At 39.8% G+C, this 24498-nt stretch overlaps 1 protein-coding gene across 1 annotated transcript in view; it reads right to left on the reverse strand.

Annotated features, from left to right (window-relative positions):
• Positions 1–24498, reverse strand: part of IQCM (IQ motif containing M) — a 173038-nt gene that overhangs the window by 19799 nt on the left and 128741 nt on the right. Inside the window, exons 10-12 of the mRNA XM_064511743.1 lie at positions 9896–10000; positions 7598–7677; positions 7056–7120 (exon numbers count right to left, since the gene is read on the reverse strand). Coding sequence (XP_064367813.1) covers positions 9978–10000 — 23 coding nt within the window. The 3' untranslated portion in view covers positions 7056–7120; positions 7598–7677; positions 9896–9977. The remainder of the gene's footprint in view (positions 1–7055; positions 7121–7597; positions 7678–9895; positions 10001–24498) is intronic.

Consider the following 24498-nt stretch of genomic DNA (forward strand, 5'->3'; position numbering starts at 1 on the left):
AAAGAGCACAAAAGGCACATCTCTAGTTTTCTTCTCTCACATCCACTGCTGTTTTGCAGCAGCTCTTTGGGTCAGAAGATCAGTGTCCTCCTTGCCTGTCTTTCCTTCCAGAAGTCTCACCTGACACACCTGTCACCAACGGCTTTTACCAGTTCCTTGCTAGCATGACTTAGACGTTTAAGGCTCTAAACTGAACTCTGTGCTCTTCAATATGGCTTAGACCAACACTATGATCTTGAATCCTCCACCTTAAAGGTACTTAATGGTTGGCATAGACTCACCATCCACTTCATGCTGGTCAGTGAACAAGACCAAAAAAACCGAGAGAACAGTCTGGATTCATGCTCCATGAAGCAGTAAGAGAGGTAGATCATCATAGTGAATAAACTTATTTCCACAGCTCCAGAATATGAAGAATTCAGCCCAAGATCCTCCTTTTTTTCATTTTACTCCTCTGAAAAAAAGTGTATTTTATTAACTACTCCTTTACATTTAAGTCTACTCAGTCCTTTCAAGCTGGAAAAAATTCAGCAATGGATATATTTCACAGAGTCTATTTCTCGGAGCATGTTAGAGGCTTAACAAGTCCATCTTCGTGAGCAGCCATTTCATGTATCAAGCCATAATGATTGCTTGGGTTCAGACTGCAGCATACATTTGCACTCTCTGTTAGATCCCCTCCCTTGATTCAGGAAAGCCAGGGTGAATGTTATTTTAATAATACTTTCTTCCTCTTTCCGCTCTTCTACTTCTGTTCTCAATATTTCCTTGTGTCCCCTCCCCCGAGTCTTAATATGCCATACTGAGTGTTAATGGGCATCTTCACAGACAATGAAAAGTGAAGGAGGTAGGCAGTACTGAAGGAGACCATATTCTTTAATGCTAGTGAAAGGGGTCAGCCCTGGAGACTGCCTTTAAAAAAAAGAAGTGTACTAGCCTGGGCAGTGCAAGCTAAACTTCCTTCAGTGACACTGCATTACATGAGGTATCCACCATCCCAATTGTTCTGCCTCCAACATTATCAATCTTTTCTTTAAGCAAAACAAACAAACAAAAAGTCAGTTTGGATAAACCATGATCAAGATTATGATCAAAAGCATTTTTTCTAGTTGTGAATGCTAACACAAGGCAATTGTATCTCAAGCTCCAGAGGACAGGATCTAAATAGACTTTTGTTAGCCCTACTGACTTCTCATGTCAGGAGAAAACTTTCCCCTATCTGGAGCACTGCAAAATTTATAGTGTCTCTCAAGTTTTAGTTTAAGAAAGAGAGAGTTTCCCTCTGTCATCAGGGCTTGCTGTTCTTCTTTCTTGCCCCCCTTTGGGGTCATTCGCTCTAAGCTCAGCTGGTACAAAGTGCTATCAAATTGGAACTCTCCACCCTTACGGAAGTGCTAATGTTTTACGCCTTGGATGAAGTGTAAAGATGACCATAGAAGGCGAAAAACAATTTTCTACTCATGGAATTAAAATAGTGCAGAAGAACAACTAAATCTCTATGATAAATCTTGCCTTAGCTGCTCCAAGTTAAATATATGCTACTATGTTTTTATGAAGTCATAGTGCCAGAGCAGTCCAGCTTCTTTTTCGCAGCAGCCACCTTCACAGGACTCCTTCAGCACTTGCGCCAAGTTTTTGCCTGGAGCAGCTGAGGGCAGATGAAAGAAATGTCACTGTGAGGCATTTTCCCACTACTGCAGCTCTCGTCTGGCCACAGGCCAGAATAGACTCTGGCATAATTTGGAGTAGTCTTAAAATACTTCAGGCTACGACTTGTGTAGCTAGCTGATGGAGAAGCCAAGGGTCTGTCAGGGCCCTGCTTAGCACCGCTGACCTCTCTCTTCCCCAGGCACAGGACACTGGGCTTTTGGGTTCCCTTGAGATACCTATCCCTTACCTAGGGGCAGGGATGGGAAGGGCGGAATTAGCTAGCTCGCTTTATATCACCCTCTGGTGGCATTTCCTTACACTGAAGAGACTCTCAGCTGCCCCCAAGGCCCACTTGTCCTTGCACTGTCCCAATGGCACAGAGAGGTCCAAAAGTGAAGGATGGAGCATACTGTTTTTATGATTTTCTAGGTAACGCCACTCCAGTATGGACTAAAACGACTCTTGGAGTATTAATTACATAAAGCAATGGTTTGTAAATTTGCTCCTTTATGTTCACTATCTATTTCAAATTCAGTATCTCTACACACCACCTTCACCAACACATTTTCTCCATTCCTGGAGGTAGCTCTGCTGCAATGTATGCAGATCAGACCTCAGGTTAGGTCCAAGCTTAATGTTTAATGACGAGAAACACAACATCCTGAAAAAGGAAATATGACTAGGCAATAACTCTTGTTCATATACAGCTCCTTGTGGAGAGAAGCTCTGTCTCCTACTTGAATTTGAATCTTAGTTACGGAAAAATATTACTCTCCAGCACAGCCTTGAGAGCTACACAGTGCTGTTCCCATTCAGCTCTGCTGAGGCCAGAGATAATTTGTGCACCCTGAATATAAGTCACATCATGCTAATGAATTCATAATAGTCAAAAGCATAACATATCTGAAAAGGCAAGAATCTTGTAAACTACAGTTAACTGAATATAACAATGCTGACAGTTTTAAAAGGATGCTTTTGACAATATTTACAAGAGATTTAAATTTTAATATTTATTTCATCAAAACAATTCTCTACAATCTTGTGCAATGTATAGTCATGCGTGTCTTTTTTGCACAGATGCTAAGCAACTGTGGAGTTACAATTTTCCTGCTTCTGTCACAATGTACACCTACTTGGTTTGCATACAAAAGACTCCATATGTTGCAGTGCACAGGAGGATCAGGCCCTGAAGGGGAGCAGACTCTCTGAGTAGCTATTAAATGCAATTAATAGCAAATTGTATTGTCACTGTATCATAAACTCAACCTTGTAACCTCAAAACCTCCTAATTTGTAGTGTGACCTCATGATCTTGCTCTGTTAGAGTGTATGAAATAATCATGCATATTGCTTAACCAGTATTTTAGCAGGCTTTTTTTAATTTAGGAATTTTTTTAGATAACTGCATTGCATTTCTTATAAAAATTAAATATGACTTTATTGCAAGATTTTATATTATTTTTCTTGTTTTATCTCTATAAATCAGTAATAAATACATTAAATCCTAATCCAGTCTTCACAGACATCAGTGGCAAAACTCACCCTGGTATCAGCAAGGGCCATAATGCATACAGAGAAATATGACCCTAATTAGCAGGAGCCATAGAGGAATTAACATATTCTCCCCTATGGGAAACTAAGGAGGGAGAAAAGAGAAAAAAAAATGAAATAAAAATCCTGCATGGCTGACACTATTTACTTAGTAGGGGAGTATGCTACTGTCACGTATAAAATGTCAGTGCAGTTTCTAAGGCTAGCTAAATAGGTGTCCGTGTTCTCACACACACACACACACACCCCCCAACAGAAGAACAGTGAGGCAGCCATGCTATAAATAATACCTATTTCAGATCGAGAATTCCGCCCCTTTGCCCTTGCTGATAAACTTTATTGCTGTTGTATGTTCATAAGCAAGTGGATTAGGTTCTTTAGTCCTCTAGCATACCAGTCGTTAACCTCAGGTAAGACTGTTTTAATTCATGATTTTCTTTACTGATTATAACTTCCAGTGTAAAAAGCCCATCTTCATCATTTTTCCTTAGACAGATTTACCAAATATATATCTCAAAATTGGACAATTGTGGAAATGTCTTTCTAATAACTGGCTCTTTTATAAGCTATTTACATTTGTTTAAACACTACTAATTCAATGGTTGTTATACCAAAAGATTAGTCTGACTTAGAATCTCTCTCTCTCATTTATAACACAAGTTCTCATTAAAACACAAGTTTTCAACTCATTCTCAGTTTTCTGGGGAATCTACAATGATCTGATTTATAATGTAATTAGAATTGCAAGAATTGCCTGAGAGGAAGGCAAGCATGGCATACTGACTATTTTCAATGCATTAGTTCACACACCTGCACCATTATACACAGACTTCCTCTACGACATTCCTTTATTCATATTACTAGGGGATTTGACCCTTGAAATGAGTAATTCCTATGCATGCTGTAATTCATTATCTTATTCTCATATACGTTTCATGATTTTCATGGAAACTTCCTCCTCCGCTGTGCCTTGCATTTCTTCTTTTGTAAAGAGAAAGGCATTTTCTTAGTTAATTTGTCTGCACTGGGGGAACTATCTTCCTCAGCAGCTTCTTTAAGGTCTGCCCCTGGCTGAGGCTTGTCCATTCTTGATTACAACTCAACACAATATTTGAAGTGACAAATTTTACACAGGAACAGTAGACAAACGTTCTTGAATTTCCTGGGCATTTCATATTGCCACCTTTTTAATGAAATGATGCTGCCATTGCAGTATTTCAGTGCTCATTCAAAAGAGAGAGACCCACTTCTTTCTCAGATGATTAAGGTGTGCCCACATGAGAGCAGACGAAGATGCAGTGGCTTTTAAAACCCTGCCAACAGCAGGTCAAGGGAATAGGTGTAAAGAGCTCCCAGGTGGGCAGCTCTGTGCAACTGTGTGCGTTTTCTGCACATCACGCATCGATGGGTGCTCTTTCTTGGGCTGAAGATGATGTGTACACTGATAATGACAACACCTAGCTCCATCCAAAGAGAATTCTTTCCCCTGCATTTACAGGCAGGGTTAGTTGTTCATCTTGTATAAATAGATGCAATTTCACTGTGTAGCAGCCCACAATCCCCAACTGTAAGGGTCACAAACCCAGTCTGCCCTAAGGAAAAAAACAAAAAAAAACCCAGGAAATTGAGGGCTATGCTCCTTTTTTAAAAAATCTCTATTCAGATTCACTTTCATTAAAACATATTCAAAGTCAGCATATTGTTCAGATAGCAACTGTGGCAACACAGTCACAGGGTACAGTCAGGTGAAATCTTGTCAAACCTAAGCTACTATTTTATCTCATGAAACCCCCAAAGATACTAAGAGGTTTTGTTCTTAACCTCTCCAAATCAGAGTACTTTCCTCAGCAGCTATAACTCAGCTTTACATCACCTATGTATTTTTTCATGCCTTATGGCAGAATAGCTTCCAGCCAGTTCATTAAGTCCCCAGGAAGTTGGGAGCAGGGAAGAATGCGCAAGTGTAAATCAGAGAAGCTGAACTAAAGCCCTAAGTTAGCAAAAGACTTGGCATCGATCATACACTGTGTGGGTGGACAGTATCTCTCTTCATGCACCAGGAACATGGAGTAATGATTAGGCTTCTGTTTTCTTCACTCACTTATGCTGGCTTGTTGGTACTGAACATGTGCTAAAATACTATGGTGCTTTACCCATAGTCAGTCTCTATGTCATGTCACAGATGGCATGTAACCTGAAATCACCCAGTGGAGCACAAAACCTGTGCTGTGTTAGAACAGAGACTTAAAGAAAAAGACTATTCTCTTTCTTTCTCTATTGATGGTAGCAGATGATGGCACAGCATCTTAAGGTGGTTGATACTACAGAGATAGCTGAGCATTTGTTTATTAATAAATTCTCTATAGGCTAACCAGATAAGGCTCTTATTTTAAAGTGTGCCTTTGAATAGCGCTGGCCTACAAAAGGAATTTTGAATTTACTCCTTCCCTTTGGGCTGAGCCACAGATCTGAGACACTCCCCAAGTTAACGACTCCAAGGCCAAGAGGTTCCTATTTTCTAATCTCCATTCTTTTTAACTGTGACTAAAATTTCACAAAACTTCTTTATAATTTTTCAGCGTAGCAAAAAACTAGGGTGACGATGATCAGCTCAGACACCCAGAAATGGGTTTGCAAATGATCTTCCTGTCATTTTCTAAATTTTCAGGTAAATTTTTAGGAGCTGGAATTTATTGTATTCCTAAAATGGATTGGAAACAACTGGCACTGGTCTCCAGCTGTGTCCTGGATGCGGGCCACGCACAGCTGGAACATTTGGCTGCAGTACCTGCTCGCCGAGCCAGCATGGACTTGCTCGCCTTATTTGTCCCTATGTACTTCCCACTCGGTGTTATTTCAGTATGCCAGAACATCCATATATTTAACAATATGGTTTACTTGTAGTGCACTGAGCTCTTGATCCTGCTAACTTCACTCATTTTAGCTGGGGAACTGTTGCATCTCCATTGTGGCTAAAGCATCGCTATACTGTGTTATGAGCCAATTCTTCTAATTTCTGAGCCGCGCTCTGATGTTTTTTCTTGAATCCTGTGCACTACAAACATTCCTAGTCCTGGCCACACTGTTGATTCAATTCTCCTGACAGGTATGGCTTTGTTGGTACAACTCAATGTATTCTTAGCTGTGCACATTTTTCTACATCTCTGAAGCACAGATCTTCCTTACTGCAGGTAAAGTGACTGTGAGGAGAATAAGGAAGCTGACATTTTCTATATTTAAATCATATGCTTACCTGTTCCCAGCTATTTTTCTTAAAAACATACATAGTTAATCCAAAGACCACTTTGAGGGGACACCAGTCAGAAAGCAAATAACGACTGGCGCACAGAATGTATTAAGCCTGCTTTCCGTGGAGCTTTGTCTTATAAGTGGTTGGCTCTGGCATGCAAGAAACACAAATCCAGATGAAGCTAACTCAGCGTTTGGGGCATTTACAGGGGCTCTTTTCCCATGTGGCTGTTCTAGTGTCTAATGATGTGAGATACAACTCTGCAGCTTTTCCCACAGTAAGGGCACTTACAGCATCTGTCTCCTCTACCCACTGGTCTGTTTTCATGACATTTGTTACTTAATTATCTCGGAGAACTTCAGCCCTCTGTCATATTTGGTTGAAATCTGCCACTGGGCTAAAAAGCTAGTAACTGGGAAAGAAAAAGAGACAGACATCCAGTCAAACCCTATGCTCCTTTAAGCCATATTTCCTTAAGAACAAAGTTAAAAAACTCCCAACAACTGCAAAACCACACAGTGACAAAGATCATACTCTTTCTAAAGTAACCGCCATGAGCCTTGAGGAAACAGTGAGAAAGCTATGTAAGAGGAATCTTCTCCTACCTGTCTCCACCCAAGCAGAAACTGTTGACGCTCTAATCCAGACACGAGGCAATGGGCCGCCTGGGCTGGGAAATGAAAAAAAGGGAGTGATGTGGCAGAGCAACCATATGTGATTGTGATGTGCCAGCCCGTGGCTTCAGACAACCCCCAGCTTTAGACAAGCCACCTCAGCCCTTCCACAAAGTAAAAACTCCTCAGAGGAGAATGATTTTGGAAGCCTCCCCCTTTCCTTTGGCAGCCCCCTTCCAGGCTCACTCCAGCTGTTGATTTGGACCTTCTCTGTCTCTCAGCCCTAACCGCCACCCTCTGCTGAGCCCTCGAGAAGGCACCCCGGGTCTCCCCACACGCAAAGGCCCTCAGGGAGAGCTCTTGCAGCAGACCAGCCTTCCCCTTGGCAGCCCCTTTACAGCCCCACATCACCTTTGGCTCTGGGCTATGTCTGTGGCCCATAGAAAAAGGCAGCAGTATGGTGGTTCCCAAGAATATCCTGGAGCATATGTAGCATATGCATAGGCTAGCTAATCTGTAGAGTGCTCTCTTACCGAATTGTCCTATGTGCTGCACAGATGCTGAGCATCCTCTTCAGCTTCTCAGATTAGGTTCTGAACATAAGAATTGTGCGCTGTAAAAGATAAAAATCCTTTAAAAATGCAACCTTCCATCACAGACTGCTTAGATAAGACAAGGCTGAGAGTTGTGTATCAACATTGAATACTCATTAGCTATTTTAATCTACCTAATGTGATAGAATGGATTTCTTTAATCACATATTTTTAATATAATTTTTTCTTCTATTTTTTAGAAAAATCATTCTATACATTTTTCACCTCTCCTTTTGTGCCTGTTACCCATGCAGTGCAACTGTCATGTGTGACTTTCCTGTCACAGGAAGTGAGATCTTTCGATTAGCACAAAGAAAAATAAACCAATTCCCACCACGTACAGTTTATGTTTAAATTACCATGTGGATAGTTGGGAACTGAACATTTATGACACTTAGAATATTAATAAAAAATTACAAAAGAAGAAACTCTGAAAGGTACGTTTATTGTATAATACATTATTTTAAAAGATCTCTTGTTAATTGGTGCTCTAATTGCACATTTTTGAATATCGGGTTGGATTTCCACCCTTGATTTCTTTGAGATGCAGAAAAAGAGATAAAAACACAGGAGTGTAAACGTATATGTAATCCAACTTCACTGAAGTGATGGATTGAGTGGGCGGTAGTCATTTGTCAAGGAAGTTCATCTAGTAAATTCACAAGTGACTTCATGTCAAAGGCAGTAACTGCATTTCCTCTCCATGTTAGCCAGACAGATCAGCATTTTGGAGATAACTGGACTGCAGCAATATTTCATAGCTCCCATAGTTTCTTATGTGGGAGGATCATTTTAAAGAGCTCACCTGCCTTCTAACTGTACTAGCTGGGCTGGAAGGGAAACAGGAAGGAAATAAGGACAAAGGATTTTATAGGTGTGTCTGGCTTTGTTTCTAAGGCTTATCATGTTTGTACTACGCAAACAAAAGAGGAAGAATAATTTTTGTTTCTCCACATTTACTTATTTCCACTTCTATTTGATAACAGGAGGTATGCAGGCTTTCCTTGTGAAGGTGATACTTTGTTATCTAATCCCTGTTAAGTGTTGATATATTATCAAAGTGTCCTGAATGGTGGCTACCATAGTGCTCTTCATTAATTGTTGCATGCCAGAGTTTTTCTAGCCATGGAAAGACATTTTTCCTCCTTATATCACTGTATTATTAACTGTCAAACTAGACTATGCATCTTACTTGGGCAGAGAGCCTCTTCCCTTTGAGAATTATGGAGAAAAGTAGGGAACTGCTAGGCACTGTAGGAGTGGTTCAGACCTCTAGTTGTAAGGACAGCCACAACCATGGAACATTTTAGTGCTAGCTAGTGACCTTGAAAAAATTCTTAAGTTAGGTGAAAGTTAAAAGCAGAGCACCTACACTTACGGAATCCAAAAGAGATAACCAATTACAAAGATACAGGTTACATAGCTGCGGAAAACAGAAATAAAAGCAAGCTGCACTTCATCTATTTGCAGTAAGGGTAAATTTAAAAGATTGCTCTTCTTTACTCCTCTGTATCTTGCTGTTTACCTAAGCCATTTGGTCGGGAAATAGTCCTCTTGCCTACCTATGCCTTGCACTACAGCCCAGAAGTGCATTCTCTCTTGGTGTTATGTGCTGGCTTTTATTTTGGATTCCTTTCTTGGTCTCCTGGTCTTTTCCATAGACTGAACATTATATCTGCTATCAACATGGAAATTCACAGTTATGCCTAATATAAACATACAAACAAAATCAATGCATGCAATGTATTAGTGTCTCTTGACTGAAACCTTACTCCATGGTTTTAAAGTGACAATGGATTCAGGGGTGACTGAATCCTAATCCTAACTGCAAGTGAAACCAGGCTAATGGCTTATTAAAAATCAGCTTTGGTCTCTTAGGAATGCCTTTAGTCAGATGGCACTGATATTTGCAGAGAATCCAGTCTCTGTGCAGATAACTGCACATGGACATGAAGCAAAGCCTCTGCTGCTAAGAAATATGGATTTTTGGCTGTATGATTTACAAGAACTATTTGAAAAGCCAATGTCCAAGTGTGTACATGATTATCCAATGCCAACCTTTGGCATATAATAAGAAGTGAGATCAACCCTCAAAATGAAAAAAATAGAAAAAAGGTATAATGGCAATTTAAAAATCAGTAGAGATGGAGGAATTACTAAGACAATAACAGTTACAGTTGCAAAAATCAATAACAAATTGAAAGAGAATCAGTGAATTATATTTATATTGTACCAAACCTCAGTTATATGGTCTTGAAAATGCAGGATCAACAGCTGGTTGTAAATAGAGACAGGCTTACTGACCTCATTGAAAATCATCTCACACCACCTCAGCATCTGCCCCTGTACATGATGGAAAAGAAAGGGTTAATATAATGAAACGTAGCTTTTTGCATGAGAAAGGTGACTTAGTTTTTGATGCTAGATCATTGGTGTAAGGTAAAGAAATGTTAGGAGGAAAACAGCAAGAAATAGGTGATTTCACTTACAGAAAAAGCAGTAATTAACTTAGTTTTCTGTCGTAAATATGTGTTTCTGCAAAAAATGAGCAAATCTATTTTAGATTAAAATTAAATGGACTAATTATTTAAAAATACTAAAGAAACAGAAGATGTCATTTTGCCTGTCTGCTCCTTTTGTCTGTTAATTATGTGAAAAATGAGTGTTTCTTGCAAAATTTTGAAAGATCAAACTCAAACATTGCAACAGGGAAAGAAACTATTTAACAAATGAAAACCATATTGAAGATGGATATTTTATACAATTGTTTTCCTTATTAAAAAAATGCACTTTTAGGTTAACATCATTAGATATAATTATGTTTCTATCTTTCCCCTAGCAAATACAAAACTAACCTTAAATGCAACTATGCTGAGCTTTTGTCTCATTCTGTGGGCTGGTGATTCCAGTTCCAGTGCTGAAAACCAGTGTTGTATGAGTAATACTTACTTGCAAATCTATTTTCATTGACTTCAAGTTACAGAGTCAGTCACAGGCAATGCTGATTTAGCTCATTTTAGGAGTATGTTCCCAAGTGTCGATTCATTGCACTGAAATATCTGCATTGATTTATTTTATCCTACATGAGGGCAATTTGGGTGGTATTACTGGCATATTTATTTATTTTTAGTGTTTCTCATGCACATCCACATTCCTTAGAAATCCACATTTTTTTAAACATGGGACAAACTAAATCAAACATAACAAAAAGCTCAAATAAACTGTCCTAAGAGGCCCACAAGCCTACTCCAAAATCTCTTCCCCAGCTGTTTCCTCTGGGATACAAAGAAAAAAGCAAATATACAAACAAAACCCTCACATAAACCAAACAAAACCGCATCAACAAAGCAGACCCACCAATAAGCCTCCCTGGCCATTACATACGTTGCTTAAAAGAGGTGCTGCCACACGTACACACACAAGCACTCAATAAAACCCTCTCCAGGGAAAGCACAGGGCAGCTGGAAATGCTTTCTGTGTGCCCTGATTATCCACAAAACTGCAGCAGAGAGCTAAGCTGTCAACTGAGTTCCAGTCCCAAGGACTCTTTTAGTCCCACATCAACAGTACCACGGATTATTCATTTCAGGGCCCTGGGCAATCCCAGGGAAACATGTATTTTTTCTCAAACAGCAAGACCCACCATTTAGCTGCACACCACCATTCAAGATTCAGTGATCTGGTCCATGTACCTTTAGCGTCATGGTGTTTTTAGGCCTGACTTCAACATGAACCATGTCCCCAAAGCAAAGTATAGCCCTCTCTCCTCCCTTCTGCCTCTCCACTCCATCCCCTCCTCCAACCGCAACACACACATCTCCTGAACACCTTAACTTTACGCAGATACAATTTGGCTGCTGTTAAAGGTCAATGAACAATGATTAATAAGGGAGCTACACTAGCTCTAATTTTTATCACAGTTATTCTGTTAAGCTGGTCATTTGGTAAGGCTACTGAAATGCTGGCATTTGGTTAAGTGGCCATTTCACTTAGACCTTTAACCATGAATAAAACTTTTGAGTATTAGATCAACTGAGAGTGACATGAAATGACAATATGATCTCAATTCCAAACAGATGCATGAGCAGACTTTTGGAAAACAGAAAATTACGTGAACTACAGAAAAATTAATCTTATAAGATTAGGCTAATAGCAGAATTTAGCTATATCTCGAACCCATCTTTGTATTGGCTACGTTCTTTAATGCTCTTGTATACAACATGGGTTATAGAGCTGGATGTTGGGGGCCTGAGGTGGGGGAGCACCTACAATATATTCACCCCATCTCATTATTTTACGGAGTTTGGATACAAAAAACATCTTGGTTTTTACCTGCATTGCTGTCACAGGTTCTTTAAAGACTACTCAGAAAGGGGGTTACCCTCACTCTCCTTTTTTGAGACCATAACAACATATTTTGCAGCCCCAAAGCTAGGTATTTTGGGGGGGAAAAAGTGTCTTCAGCTCTCAGTCTCATGGCAGGACTTAGAAAAATAAACCTTATGCGAACACTTTTTTTCTGCCTTATCTCGTCTTTCATTTCTCTGGCTGAGTAACCATTAGTAACCACTGAATCTAAAGGATTGACCCCAGTCATGTAGTAAGGGTAAGATCCTGACTAAACATGACTCATTTGGTGGGACTGCAGCCAAGAAAAGAAGTTACCAGTAATCTGACTTATCACACCTTCAGTACTGGAGACATTTATCCTTTAATACATTAAGACAATATTTATCTCAAATAGAAGATATTCTAATTTTGAAGATAAATTTTGCTGATTGTCAAACAATAGTAAAAGTAGAAGAACTGTGTCTCATTAGGAAAATAGCCAACTGTAAGATAACAGGGTTTGGGCTTTTTTGTTTAATATATATTAAATAAACATTATTATTTTAAAAAACTGAAGGACAAGCAGGGATTTTACTTTCAGCTTGCACATTTTCTTATCTTCTTTCATATATGTATGCACACATTTTTTTTTCTTTTAACAAAGGACAAAAAGATGTTCCATATACATGTGAAGACATACTCCTTTTAAATATGAAACATAAGATTATAAATTCACTGGTTCTGTTTGAATAAAGTGGATTACTTGTATGTAAAGTTATTGCCATATATAAATTTCTGTAGAAACAATCTATGCTATTCTTGTTCAAAACTTGAATAGAAAAGTTACTTGATCATAAACAATGGAGACGTTCTATGATTCCAGAATTTTGTGACATCCAGTCCCCAAAAGCAATAAATTATTTATTCATCTCTGAATGAGTGGATTTTTTTAAAAAAATTTGCCTTATACTTCATTGTGTTCTATGGCCTTAGAATGACTTAATTCTACATTTCAGTGGTAGTATAGCAGTGTATGTCCAGTGGAACCTGATGGAGAAGAAAATTAGGCCTTTTGTTTGTGAATATCAAGCAGGTGGTGATAAAAGTAGAAAACAAGTAGAAAGAATTAGGCAAAAGTTAATTGAAACGTTGGCTGGTAAAAGGAAGGGTAACATACTTACAGTTATTTTATTTGCCATGAAACATCAGAAATAATATATATTGTGTATACCATTTCCTCTGAACTAATTAAAGCAAGTTGAAAGATTATAAATTAAACTCTGTAAATCTTCATATAAAGCCTATATATAAAGGAATTATTATTCCACTTTTAACAGATGCCAAAACTGAGTAACTAAGATTAAGAACTGAATCCAGAAATGGACTTAAGTACTGCAAGCATGTACTTAAGTACTGAAAAGAGGGATGGCTAAACACTTTTGCTCAGCTGCCATCTAATACTGTAAATCCACAAGCTGGATTTTTGGCTTAAATGTGCTCTGGGTACCTCCTCCAGTCTCTCTGAGCATGCCAGTCTTGTCACAGCATCTCCCTCCACTCCAAGCCCCAGCAGACATCCAAGGTTACACATTTCTTCATCTTCATCCCCTGCCAAATTTGCTATGGGGCGTAAGTGTTCCCGAGATGAGCCTAACACACGCTCAAAATACTCAAAATGGCATGCTCCTCTGCCCTTCTCCAACCACCAATTTTTGGAGAATTCACTGAGGAACTGGATGCAACCTCCGCCTCAGCCTGAGGAAGTCCAAGCCTGGGGTCCCCAGTGAGAGCACCCCAACCACCCTGCTGTCAGCCAGCCTCAGGGGAGCTGATTCAGGTGGGAACCCTGCCCGGTGTCTGAAGCTGGGATACCCTGTGATGAGTGTCTTAAGGTTCAGTGGATGAAGGAGGAAGCACAGGAGGAGCACAACCTGGTAGTGCCACGCTTCAGGCTTTGGGCTGCCAGCAGAGGAATCCCCCTTTCTAGTACCTGTTCCATGAAATGTTTAGGCACAGAAACTGGTGGTTTGGGCACAGTCCTGGGGGAGCATCTGAACCCCCGCTGGCAGCTGGCTCTTCCACTGTTCTCAGAAATCTTACACTGCCAGGCCCTTATACATGAAGAGGTGCTGTCACTCAGCTCACATACCTCCTAACCTCATATAAACAAAAAGAGCATTTCTTTCAGCTCTTTGAGTAGTTGTCTGCCTTCTAATTTCGGGGTATGAAACCCAAGGGAGCTAAAGGCACATCCATGAAGTACAAAATAAACCGCTTATGTCCCAGAAGGAGGTGGTATTTCAGATTTTCCCTTCATCCATCATATTAGCGTGCTCTAGACAGCTCCTTGGGATGTCTGTGCTGGGGCCATGTTCTGCAGTCCTCTACTGTCCTCAGACCTCAGAGATGTAACTCGTACAGTTACTGCAAGTCAGTGGAAAAGCTGGATGTAGAAATCTGAATACCTGACTCTTGTATTCATGCTTTAAACTTCATCCTATATTCCACTTAGAAGTTTCATACAACCAGTTTGATGTATTAGCCACAGAAGCCATTAATTGCCCATTGGGCCCAGTGGGCAATTAATGGCTTCTGTGAGCATATATCAAACTGAACAAAGTATTAAGTAAACTGTATTTGTTCAAGGAATTTCTTTATCTACTGAGCCAGGACTGACTAAACAGCCCCAAAAGAGCAAATCCAGTAAGACAAAGAAGTAAGCATCACATCTGAATTGTTCCAAAAAGAAGACAACTAGTGATCTTGAATTACTTAGCATTAATACTTTCAGGATAATATATGCTCTGCAATATGTGGCACACTCCAAAAAACAGACAGGGAGTGCTTTCATAGTCAATGAAGTATGCAGCTATTGGTATGTGATTAAATACCTGATCCTGCAATTCAGTCATGTCACTAAATTATTATGCCCAAATCTTTTAGAGTCAAGTGATCTCTGTTTTTGCAGGCAAAATTGCTGATAATATGTATCAACTTTTTCATTCACTGTCCTTCTGAAAGACATAAAGTAAAGAAATAAATCACAGAGCACTCCAGCACTCTAAATACGGTGAAATCAACATCTGGACACAGTGACCACTCTATTTGGTGGTATCCATCTCCTGCCCTTCTCCAATGCAAACATACACAGTAACTGTCTCTTTCTCCTTGCAGAAACAAAAAATAAGTGGGACTCCAGAGAGAAAGCTGAAGACACGAGACTACCATCAATCTAGAGAAGAAAAGACTTTAAAAAAAACAAGGTCCAAAGTGTAAGTAAACTGACAGCTACCTCTTCCCTCTTACAATGATGGAGCTTTAGTTTCCTCATGCTGCAGTTGCAGTCAGTTTGTCATTGCCTGGAAGAGGCTTTTTCAGACAGGTACATCCCAGGCCATTCGGCCTTTTATTCATCGAAACCCATTGGTCTTCACATCGATCTGGAAACCGATCTGGAAACCAACCAGCAGCCAAAGTGGCTGACAGTACAGGTTCAGTAAGCTCCCAGACAGCATACTGCTCAGCAGGCTCAGCAAGCCCAGTCCTGCACATTTGGCAGTCAGGTGAAAGTAAGGCCTAAAATTTATTTGTGGCTCTTCTACTTTTGTGGCTATGAATAGAGAGGCTGTGCTTGGATGTAGATGAAAATTACCCCATGCACATACATGCTCTTTCCAGCCATTTCTTGAAAGTCTTTTATGCTATCCAGAGCATTGTATCAGCTGTGCTCTGCTGAACGGCATCTTTCAGAGAACATTCCTTTAAAAGGAAAATGACATTGATTAGTTCTATTACATTAGACAGATAATTTTCATTAAACATCCATTTAGTTATCTACTGTGTTAGAACCAATCATTTACATTTTCTTTAAAAAAAGAACGTTATGCTGAAGGAGCTAGCCAAAGAACTGCAATCAGTGAATCTGCTGAACAAAGTTCAGAGTGAACTGGAGACTGATTCAGCACCAGAGCAGAACTCATACGTCAATCCTACTTAAAAGAGAAGTTAAAAGAGGTTTGTTGGGCAAATCCGATGTCCTAGGGCAATGCCTATCACAAATAATAAGAGCTACCAAATCTTACAAATGATGTGGTCTAACACCACCATCAGAAGGAAGCTGAAAAGAGTACAGCTGCTTGAAAAATGGCATTTCATCTAGGAAGAAAACTCTGCTAGTGATTTCTACTGCAATTTCTCTTGTAGCCAGAAGGAACATTCTTTCTTTCAAAACAGCAGAAATCCAAAACTTGTAACTGAGAAAATACAGTTGGCCTTCTGCTTTCTGGCTGTTGTTGATGAAGACACAGACTGGCCAATGTATTTTCACTGAAGTATTTCATAGTGGAGGAAAAAAAAAGGTGGCCTTTTTCCAATTAGCTTTAATGTCCAGTCAGGCAAAGACACTGTAGTCAAAACTCTACTTTATTGCTTAAGAGATCTGTTTTCTCAAATTCTAGTCCTGGCCACTAGGCTACAGGAAAATTTTGAGTAGGAGCTATGTGAAAGAGTAGAATAAATTAATTATATGATTTTAAGTTCCCTGTGATATACAGTCATCATCTGAGGCAAGGAACCTAGCAGTGACTGTTGCATCCCCTCTTCCTGCTTCAGCTGCCCAGGCGTTACCTAGCACAAGTCTCTGAACAGGACAGATCCCACATCATTTTTCCCCAGACCAACCTGAAAATGACAATTAAGCAGTGCTCACTAACATGGGATCCCAGATACTTCTAACCAGTCCACTAACTAACCTTAAAAACAATGTCCAGTTAGTCCATGCTGTTATTGATACCTTAACTAGTATGTATCTCCTGATACATGAACGTCAAGAAGCAGCAAGTCATTTGTTTTGATAGAGTCATATCATATTTGCCTGCCCTGTTTTGAGTGTTGCCCGTTTGAGACTTGCTCAGTAAAAACAACAACAACAACAAAGAGACTGCTGCTTTCCTTGCTTCAAAGTGAAAAGGAGAAACAATATACCTTATGTCTTCCCTGTATATGCTCCTCTGGTGTGACAGTTTCATAGTACGGCAGGATAATCCATGCAACACAGCTACTGAAGGACGCTGTCAGCTCTGTAATAGTCCAGCAAGAGCAAGAGCAAAAGCCTCCCCTCAGAGATGTCCTCCAGCTCTTCTCTATTTATTTTGGTTTCTGTCACTTCAGGATCATAGCCCCTGGATAAGACAAAATACCTGGCATCCTTTTAACTCAAGATGAAGCATTCATAGCCTTGTTACTGTAACTGTGGCTCTACCTCAAATACTTGTTTAGGTGAAATGAACTCACCATTTGCGTAAATACCATTTTTATGAACTCACTGTCTATCCTTAGGGCTTTTCTTTAAGTGCTTTGAATGGAGTTTCCAGCAACTGACTGGTTTATATTTCAGTGTTCAGCTTTAAAATAATAGCTGTCACATTTACGTTCAGGTTGACAGCCTTCATATTTTGGCAGAATGTTATTTGTTGCTGCTCTGTGGAGCTAGTGGCATAGTTGTCATCCTGGGCATACTCTGCAGATATCTTCAGTCTATTAGGAAATGGCACAACCCGTTGTTTTTTTGGATCTATATTCCTTTTTCTGGACACCTTCCTCATAAGTGGTAGTTGTCCAAAGTACGCAGGTTGCTGTGTTGTTCTTGCTTTGCTCTGACTTTGAGTTCTGTGTCCTTTTTTACCTTAAAAAGGTATTTTTGCCATGGTATTTTTGCATGCAAAATCAGGCCTGCAGTCTCAAAGAACTGTGAAGTTCACCCGTTATGCTGTGTTGAGTGACTTCATTCTATACTAATGTCCACTGACAACTGCTGAGATTTTGTCCAGCTTCACTCTGAATTTTCCCATAGTTCCCCTGAGTTATATTCCCAGTTCCCATTAGGAGCTGGTCTCTTCTCAATTAGCCCTCAAAATTGCAAGTCTCCGCTTAGTCTGAGCCAATCTCACATACGTGTTTCATTTCTACATGGAATTCAGGGTTCCTCACATTTCTTTACTACCATTTCACAGTCAGCCTCTGCTCTACTTAAGAGAAAATTACTAACTGCAGCATGCTTTCCAGAACCAGATGCTGTCAAAAATAAGGCTACCTTCTGAATGTCTTCATTTCTACTGGCACTGCTTGCTTACAAACACAGAGGAAAGTGCCTGCTGAATTTTCTCCAGTTGTCTTCCACATTTCCAGAGAGTTTTGGCTCTGGTAGAGAGTTTAACTTCTCCATTCCTCCATTCAGGCTATTTTTATTCTTGGTACCATGTGGTGCTCAGTAACCACTCTGAGACAAGGTGTTTAGCACAGATCTTCTCCATTCAGTGTCTCTACTACAGCTGCCTCTGCATTACAGAAAATGAGTCTTTTACAGATATAATTCCTCACATCTTTAACTCTTTGCAAACTATATTTGTATAGATATGTGCTTTTTCTGATACTCTTTGCAAAGTATATTCGTATAGATATGTGCTTTTTCTGATGTACAGCTTTTTCTGAATGATCTACAGGCCACACATGTGTGGGATTGTTCACTGTGACAATTTGTTATTCCTGCCGTGTGATTTAATATACTATAGCTTCTACCCATAGCTATTGCTGCAAAGTATGGGAGTTTGGGGGGGATTTTTTAGGTAAGAGTATGCAAGGAAATTCAGATTTCACAAGAGAATTTGCAATACCAGCTTACTTCTGCCTTTGCAAACAAGGTCCTGTGAACATTATTAGAAAGCACAACTGAAGATTTTGGAACTGTAGATGAAATAAATTACAGTTACTTGAATGAATGGTTACAATCTTACTTTTTTGAAATACATTTTTGCAGCACACATTAACACACAGCTCTTATGCTGCTCTTAAACTGGAAGAAAAAATAGGGACATCTTCAACTGCAAAGATGAAAGAGCAATCCCAATGGAATTTGAATCACACATGCTTCAGGAAACGATAAGAGCAAATAGAAGGCGGCGTCCTTAGCTGGTACTACTGGCATAATGCCAGTGAATTTCAATACCTTATCTCAGAAAGTAGTGACCAAAGCAAGAGAAAACTACCAGCTCTTTAAAAAGACAAGGCAGTAACTAGTGTGATGTGAAAACTATAACCCTACCAGTCTCCTTATAGTGATAAGGATAGATTTCATGCAGCTTTACATACCCTGCCAGCATTTGAGCTGCATGTTAAATTGCATGACCCACTTGACCTACCGACACAAAAAGAAAGAATTTCTTCAAATTCTTACAAAATGCTGAGCAATTAGATGGGACATACTCCTTTAAAAAAGATTGGCTGATAAAAATGTATGTCTGTTCTTCATCAGTATGCACATAAACAATTAAGTCTGCCTTACTAGCAGAGGTTCTGAAACCAAAGATACATGTGGGAATCACAAAAGATGTTCTCCGGAGGTCTGTTTAGCCAGTGAAGACCACTGCTGTTCTAACACTAGTGGAAGATTTCCCATATAAGCATATACCTGGACAGGACTCTTAACTTTGATAAGACAACTACAGATACTTTCAAGAAGGTTTTGTGCGAATGGGTAGAATAGGGAACTCTGTACATGCACATTTATCTTCCAGCTAAGAAAACTTCCTTTGTGAGCTCTTATCCTCCACTGAATCGGCAGATGCGAATATAGTCTATGCTTTGCAATTATTCTAAAGTCTTTTTTTTTAATCTCCTCTTGCAATATTTCTTAATTTCCATTGTTCATAAACTAATTTATTACAGCTACTTTATGTTCTCATTTCAGATATTGAGCCCAATGCTCATTTGTCTGAACAGCAAAAGTCTCGTGATAAACATGGCCTTCACATTACATATATTACACACTGTGAAGGGAAGAAAAATAGGGAATAGAAGGGTCTAGGCTAACTTAAAGGGGAAAGTAATAAACTGCACACTGAAAATAAATATTACAATTAATTTGTTCTGGAAGCAAGCTGGGGGGCAACTAGTATCAATCCTATACTCAACAGCTGTAAAAATCTGGGAAATTGGACTATGGCGTAGCCCACCCTTATCCTGAGTTGGAATTTGAGTTCCCAGTTCTGTTCCGAGATAACAAAAGAAACACTTCAGCATGGATATGTGACTCTTCACACTGACTGAACTGGAGAAACTACTGGAAAAATATTGTCTGAGCAGATGGATCACAAGTGCAGTCTCTATCTCAGGAGTATGGTGTCTACTTACATTCGTGTCAATAGATGGAGGTGAGTTTTTGCTTGGTTGACTCTGCTCGGAGATTCCTTGGACTGGTAGTAGGACAGACACAACCTTGATGACCTGTAAAATTTCTTCAAGATTCTCTTTTAGCAAAATGTACGTTCAGTGGAAAAGGCCTTGATGAGTTACAGTTGGCCTCTGTGAGATAAAAGCGATATTGAAGTACCTCCTTAACCTGCATACATTTGCTGCTCTGGTGGGCAAGACTACCTCATTTCAAGGGGTTAACACCTTTTCAAAACTGAGCAGTTTCAAAACTGAGTAGTTTCAAAACTGCTACTAAGCAGCTTCTTCAGATGGTCACAAGCTTATTCAGTTGAAGCATTTTTAGTTTAGATGAGAATACAAAACAGCTAAACGCTCTCTCCTCCCTCAAATTAAGGGCTGACCCTTCTCCCAAGAGAGTCAATAGCAAAAATCCCCATACACTTCTGTGAGAGCAGATGGGAACCTCCCCTTGGCAAGTAGAAACTGAATCATTTTCACTTCTCATTTACATTCTGTCCACTAATAAAGATCCTGGCCTCAGAACAGAAAAAAGCATTATTTTTTGATGAGTTGGAATAGAGAAATATTCATACTTTCACAGCTACACTGATTCACTAGTGTTAATAAACACACACAAAAAATATCTGTAGCATATGCAGCTAAAATTCAAAGGACTCCTAGCTAGCAGACAGATTGAGCAGCACCATGCCATTTTTCTGCACATAGTTGTTACTTCTAAGGTATAGTAATGATTCCAACTGATGAGAGACAGCTCCAAGATTGGATAGAGTGACAGAAATTATGGCAGGATATTCTTTCAAGGTCTTCTTTCCTACAAGTTTTTAAAGTAACTGATTTTGGATGAAAGTTAGTGAATTTGATATTCGGTTTATGAGAAATTAAAAAATGATGAGGAAAACCAACATCCTCTCCACCATTAAATCACATGGAAACCTTTAGTAATGATTAAAGCTAATGGTCATGTTTTGATATCAGCTAGGCTGAATCATGTTGCGAGAAACCATGAAGAATATAAATCAAATTGAAATTCTAGGCCAAAGACCTTCATTTTTCATGAAATGAAGATTAAAAATTGCTGGGAAAATAGTGTCTGTCTACCAGCTTAAAAATGTCAGCTAGAGTAAGAAATACAAGCATTTGTGCCCCTGCAACAGGCTTATAAAGAATGATGATTTTATAACCAAAGACACATTGCCCTAAACAGAAATGGGTCAGCTGCTCAGCTGCTGCAAACTGGAGGGCTCCAACAGAGATCTCAGAATTTCCCCTGATAAATGCTAGATCCAGCTCAAAGAGTTTTGAGCTGAATAGGTTAAGGAGGGTCAGAAAAGTACAGAATAATTACAAGTAATTTCCATGTGTTGAGACCCACGGTCATTTGTGTATCACTCCTCAATACCACAGCAAATGGGTTTGGGCTTTTTTAAGGACAATGAATTTAGTGCCCTTGACTTTCTGACATACTGCTATGGTGCTTAGATGGAATAGTAGACTTTTGTAAAAAAAAAATATTAAATTGATTCACCTCAAGCATCTAATTTTTTAAGGGTTACTGTAAACCCATTAGGCTTGTATGGGCAATCATTTGCAGGTGATGCAAATGGAAAATGAAGGCAGGCAGTTATGGAGATGACTTTCATTAAAAGGGCTGAGAATAAACATTGCATCAGACAGCTTAAATGTGTTCTGGAAAGATCACGCAGAATAATAGATTAATGACTTAAAATGAGCTTAATTAATTATTAGCCAGTAAGCTTCATGAAGACTCGTATCTTTGAACAGAATATAAATCATAAGTAAACTACATGTCGGGCCTACAATACATTGAGAAATAAAACTAAAATCCATTTAAATGAAGACAAATTGAAAGGACATTGTTCAGCAGCATCATTTACTTCATCAGGGACAACAGCATGGAGTTGAAGCTGCACGAAAAATGAAGTCCAGCAACAAAATAGCAATAACTCATGGCTGAAATATTTGCAGATTCTCCCTCACAAGCTATGGCCTCTGTTTCCAGAACTAGCTTATGGAGGCAGGGGCATACTGAAAGCACACAAAACATAACCCAAGCACAAGGAGCAGAAACTAAAGTTGAGGAAAGAAACATGAAATGAATTCTTCACAGCTGATGCTGAAGCCAGACCACTCAGCCTGCACTGAAACTGCCACTGCTTCATCAGTCCTGAGCACTGTTCAGTTTTGCTACAAATCACTGTTGTGAAGATGTATCTTGCATGGCTCATTAAGTTACACACCTTCAGGAAGTTTTGTCAGACTCCGTGGGTCAGCTCTCCCTGTACCACACAGCTCCTGGTTTGGCACTGACAGTTAAGCAAATTTATTCAGCAAAAAGTGCCAAATAAACTAAAAGTGACTCTATCCAAGACCTGTTAATCCAACTCAAGCCTTTCTTGGCTTGAGAAATAGCCATGCACCAGTATGGCCAAAACAGCCATTCAGGGAAGCAGCATTTCTTTCCTCCTTTAAACAAAAAGTCTGACCAACACAGAAGAAATCTACTCTGAATGCACCATTTATATCCTCCCATTAGCATCAAACTCCCACTCCTGAGCAAGATAACAGAACTAAATCATCAGTTTCATAGCTAGGTAAAGATCAACATCGAACTTCTCTAACTGAAGCTATCATGAGATATGTTACCTTTTAGTTCTTGTAGGCTTTGTCTATAATTACAGGGTTGGCCAGCATACGTATGGGTATGTCTATGTGCTATTTTCCAGGCAGATGTGAGCTCCAGCTGTCTTTACTTCTCTCTGGCCAGATGTGAGTCAGCTCTGAAAGAGAAGCCATGTTGCCATGGTTAGCGCAGTCCAGGTTGTTATGCTCCACAGCGTACTCCCAAGCTAACTGCAGCTATATGCCCTCTTCCTCAGAGCAGGCTCACATCACGCCCCTTGCAAGACAGACAGAATAAACCCATGATTTCCTGCTAAAGAGTGGCATTTGCTGGAAGCATGAAGAAAAAACACCCAAATCTGCCTCTATGCAAACAAAAATCTTACTATAGACAGTTGATAAGCAAAGAAAGTCCTGTTGCTGGTGTAGGTTATTCTGCTGGGGGTTTAAATTTGCCTCCTGGTGGCATTACAGGCCTAGCTTCAAATGACTCACCCTCAGGAATGGTTTTAGGCAAGAGAGATCAACACAATTGCAATAGGCCCCATGTGTTACAGGACCCTGGGCTATGTGCCCTTTCATGTGTGCCCATGCTTTAGATAGCCCTGAATTTAGCAAATGCTGCAAGTCCTGCCCCAACACACTTCCACTTGTTAATTATGGTAAGCTAATTCACGTGAGGAAAACCCACCAACGGACACCCATTTTGTCTGTTCAAACATGCTCTAAAAGGCAGAGCAAATTTTCATGGAACTGGCTGCCTGTCCCAGCTAAGCAGAACAAAGTGAATAAATAAAAAATAATAATCAGGTTTAGAACACAGCTGCTCTGACTTCCCAGGTCTTGTCAACACGCTCTTTCTCTAGTGCCAGCTGACCCAGTTGGTTGTAAAGTGTGTACTGCGGACATGTTTTATGAATGATGTTGTGTTTGCTTCTCCATCATCAAACCATCAAAGACTACAATTACCTGCCAGACACAAAATCTTTTGACTCTATTGTGAAAGGCTCTAGGAAATGTTCAATGCAGTTTACGCAAAAGTTTCCCACATTTGCCTCTTCTGCCCTTTCCTTTAGGTACCTCTCTATCTATTTTTTATTTATCTATCTCCTACCAGTCCACCTTGTCCAGGCACTATTGTTCACCAGGAAGCACTTTCTGACACTGGAAAGAATCAAAAAGCAGAGTCTCTGGGCTCCAGAAGCATATTCATGTCATCTGTTCACACATATTAATGTAATGATTTCAGCTTTGACGCTTGGCTTTTGGCCTTCCTCAGTCTAAGAAACAAAGTGCCAAAAGGGTGACAGCTGAAGAGGCAGGGACAGATTCATATAGCAGGTCAGACTAATTGTTCTTGTCACATAGGATGGCTGAGACCATGTCTGCTTAAAACTGCAAATTAAAACATAGTGTTCAATCATTACTGCACACACCACGAAACTACAAGGCATGGAGGGAACAAAGAGAGGTGCTGCTTCATAGCAGCACAAAGTGTCACAGGGCCCAGTGGGGCAGATAGAGTTTGAGGCAAACAAGCTGTCTGCAAGCTGCAGTAATAGCACCAAGAATGATTTCCTACTCAAAGTACTCTGCAAACAATAGCAAAGAGAAATGTGTGCATGCCTGCATGCAAAATAGAG

Source organism: Dromaius novaehollandiae, chromosome 4, assembly GCF_036370855.1.
Source record: "Dromaius novaehollandiae isolate bDroNov1 chromosome 4, bDroNov1.hap1, whole genome shotgun sequence".
NCBI lineage: Eukaryota > Metazoa > Chordata > Aves > Casuariiformes > Dromaiidae > Dromaius > Dromaius novaehollandiae.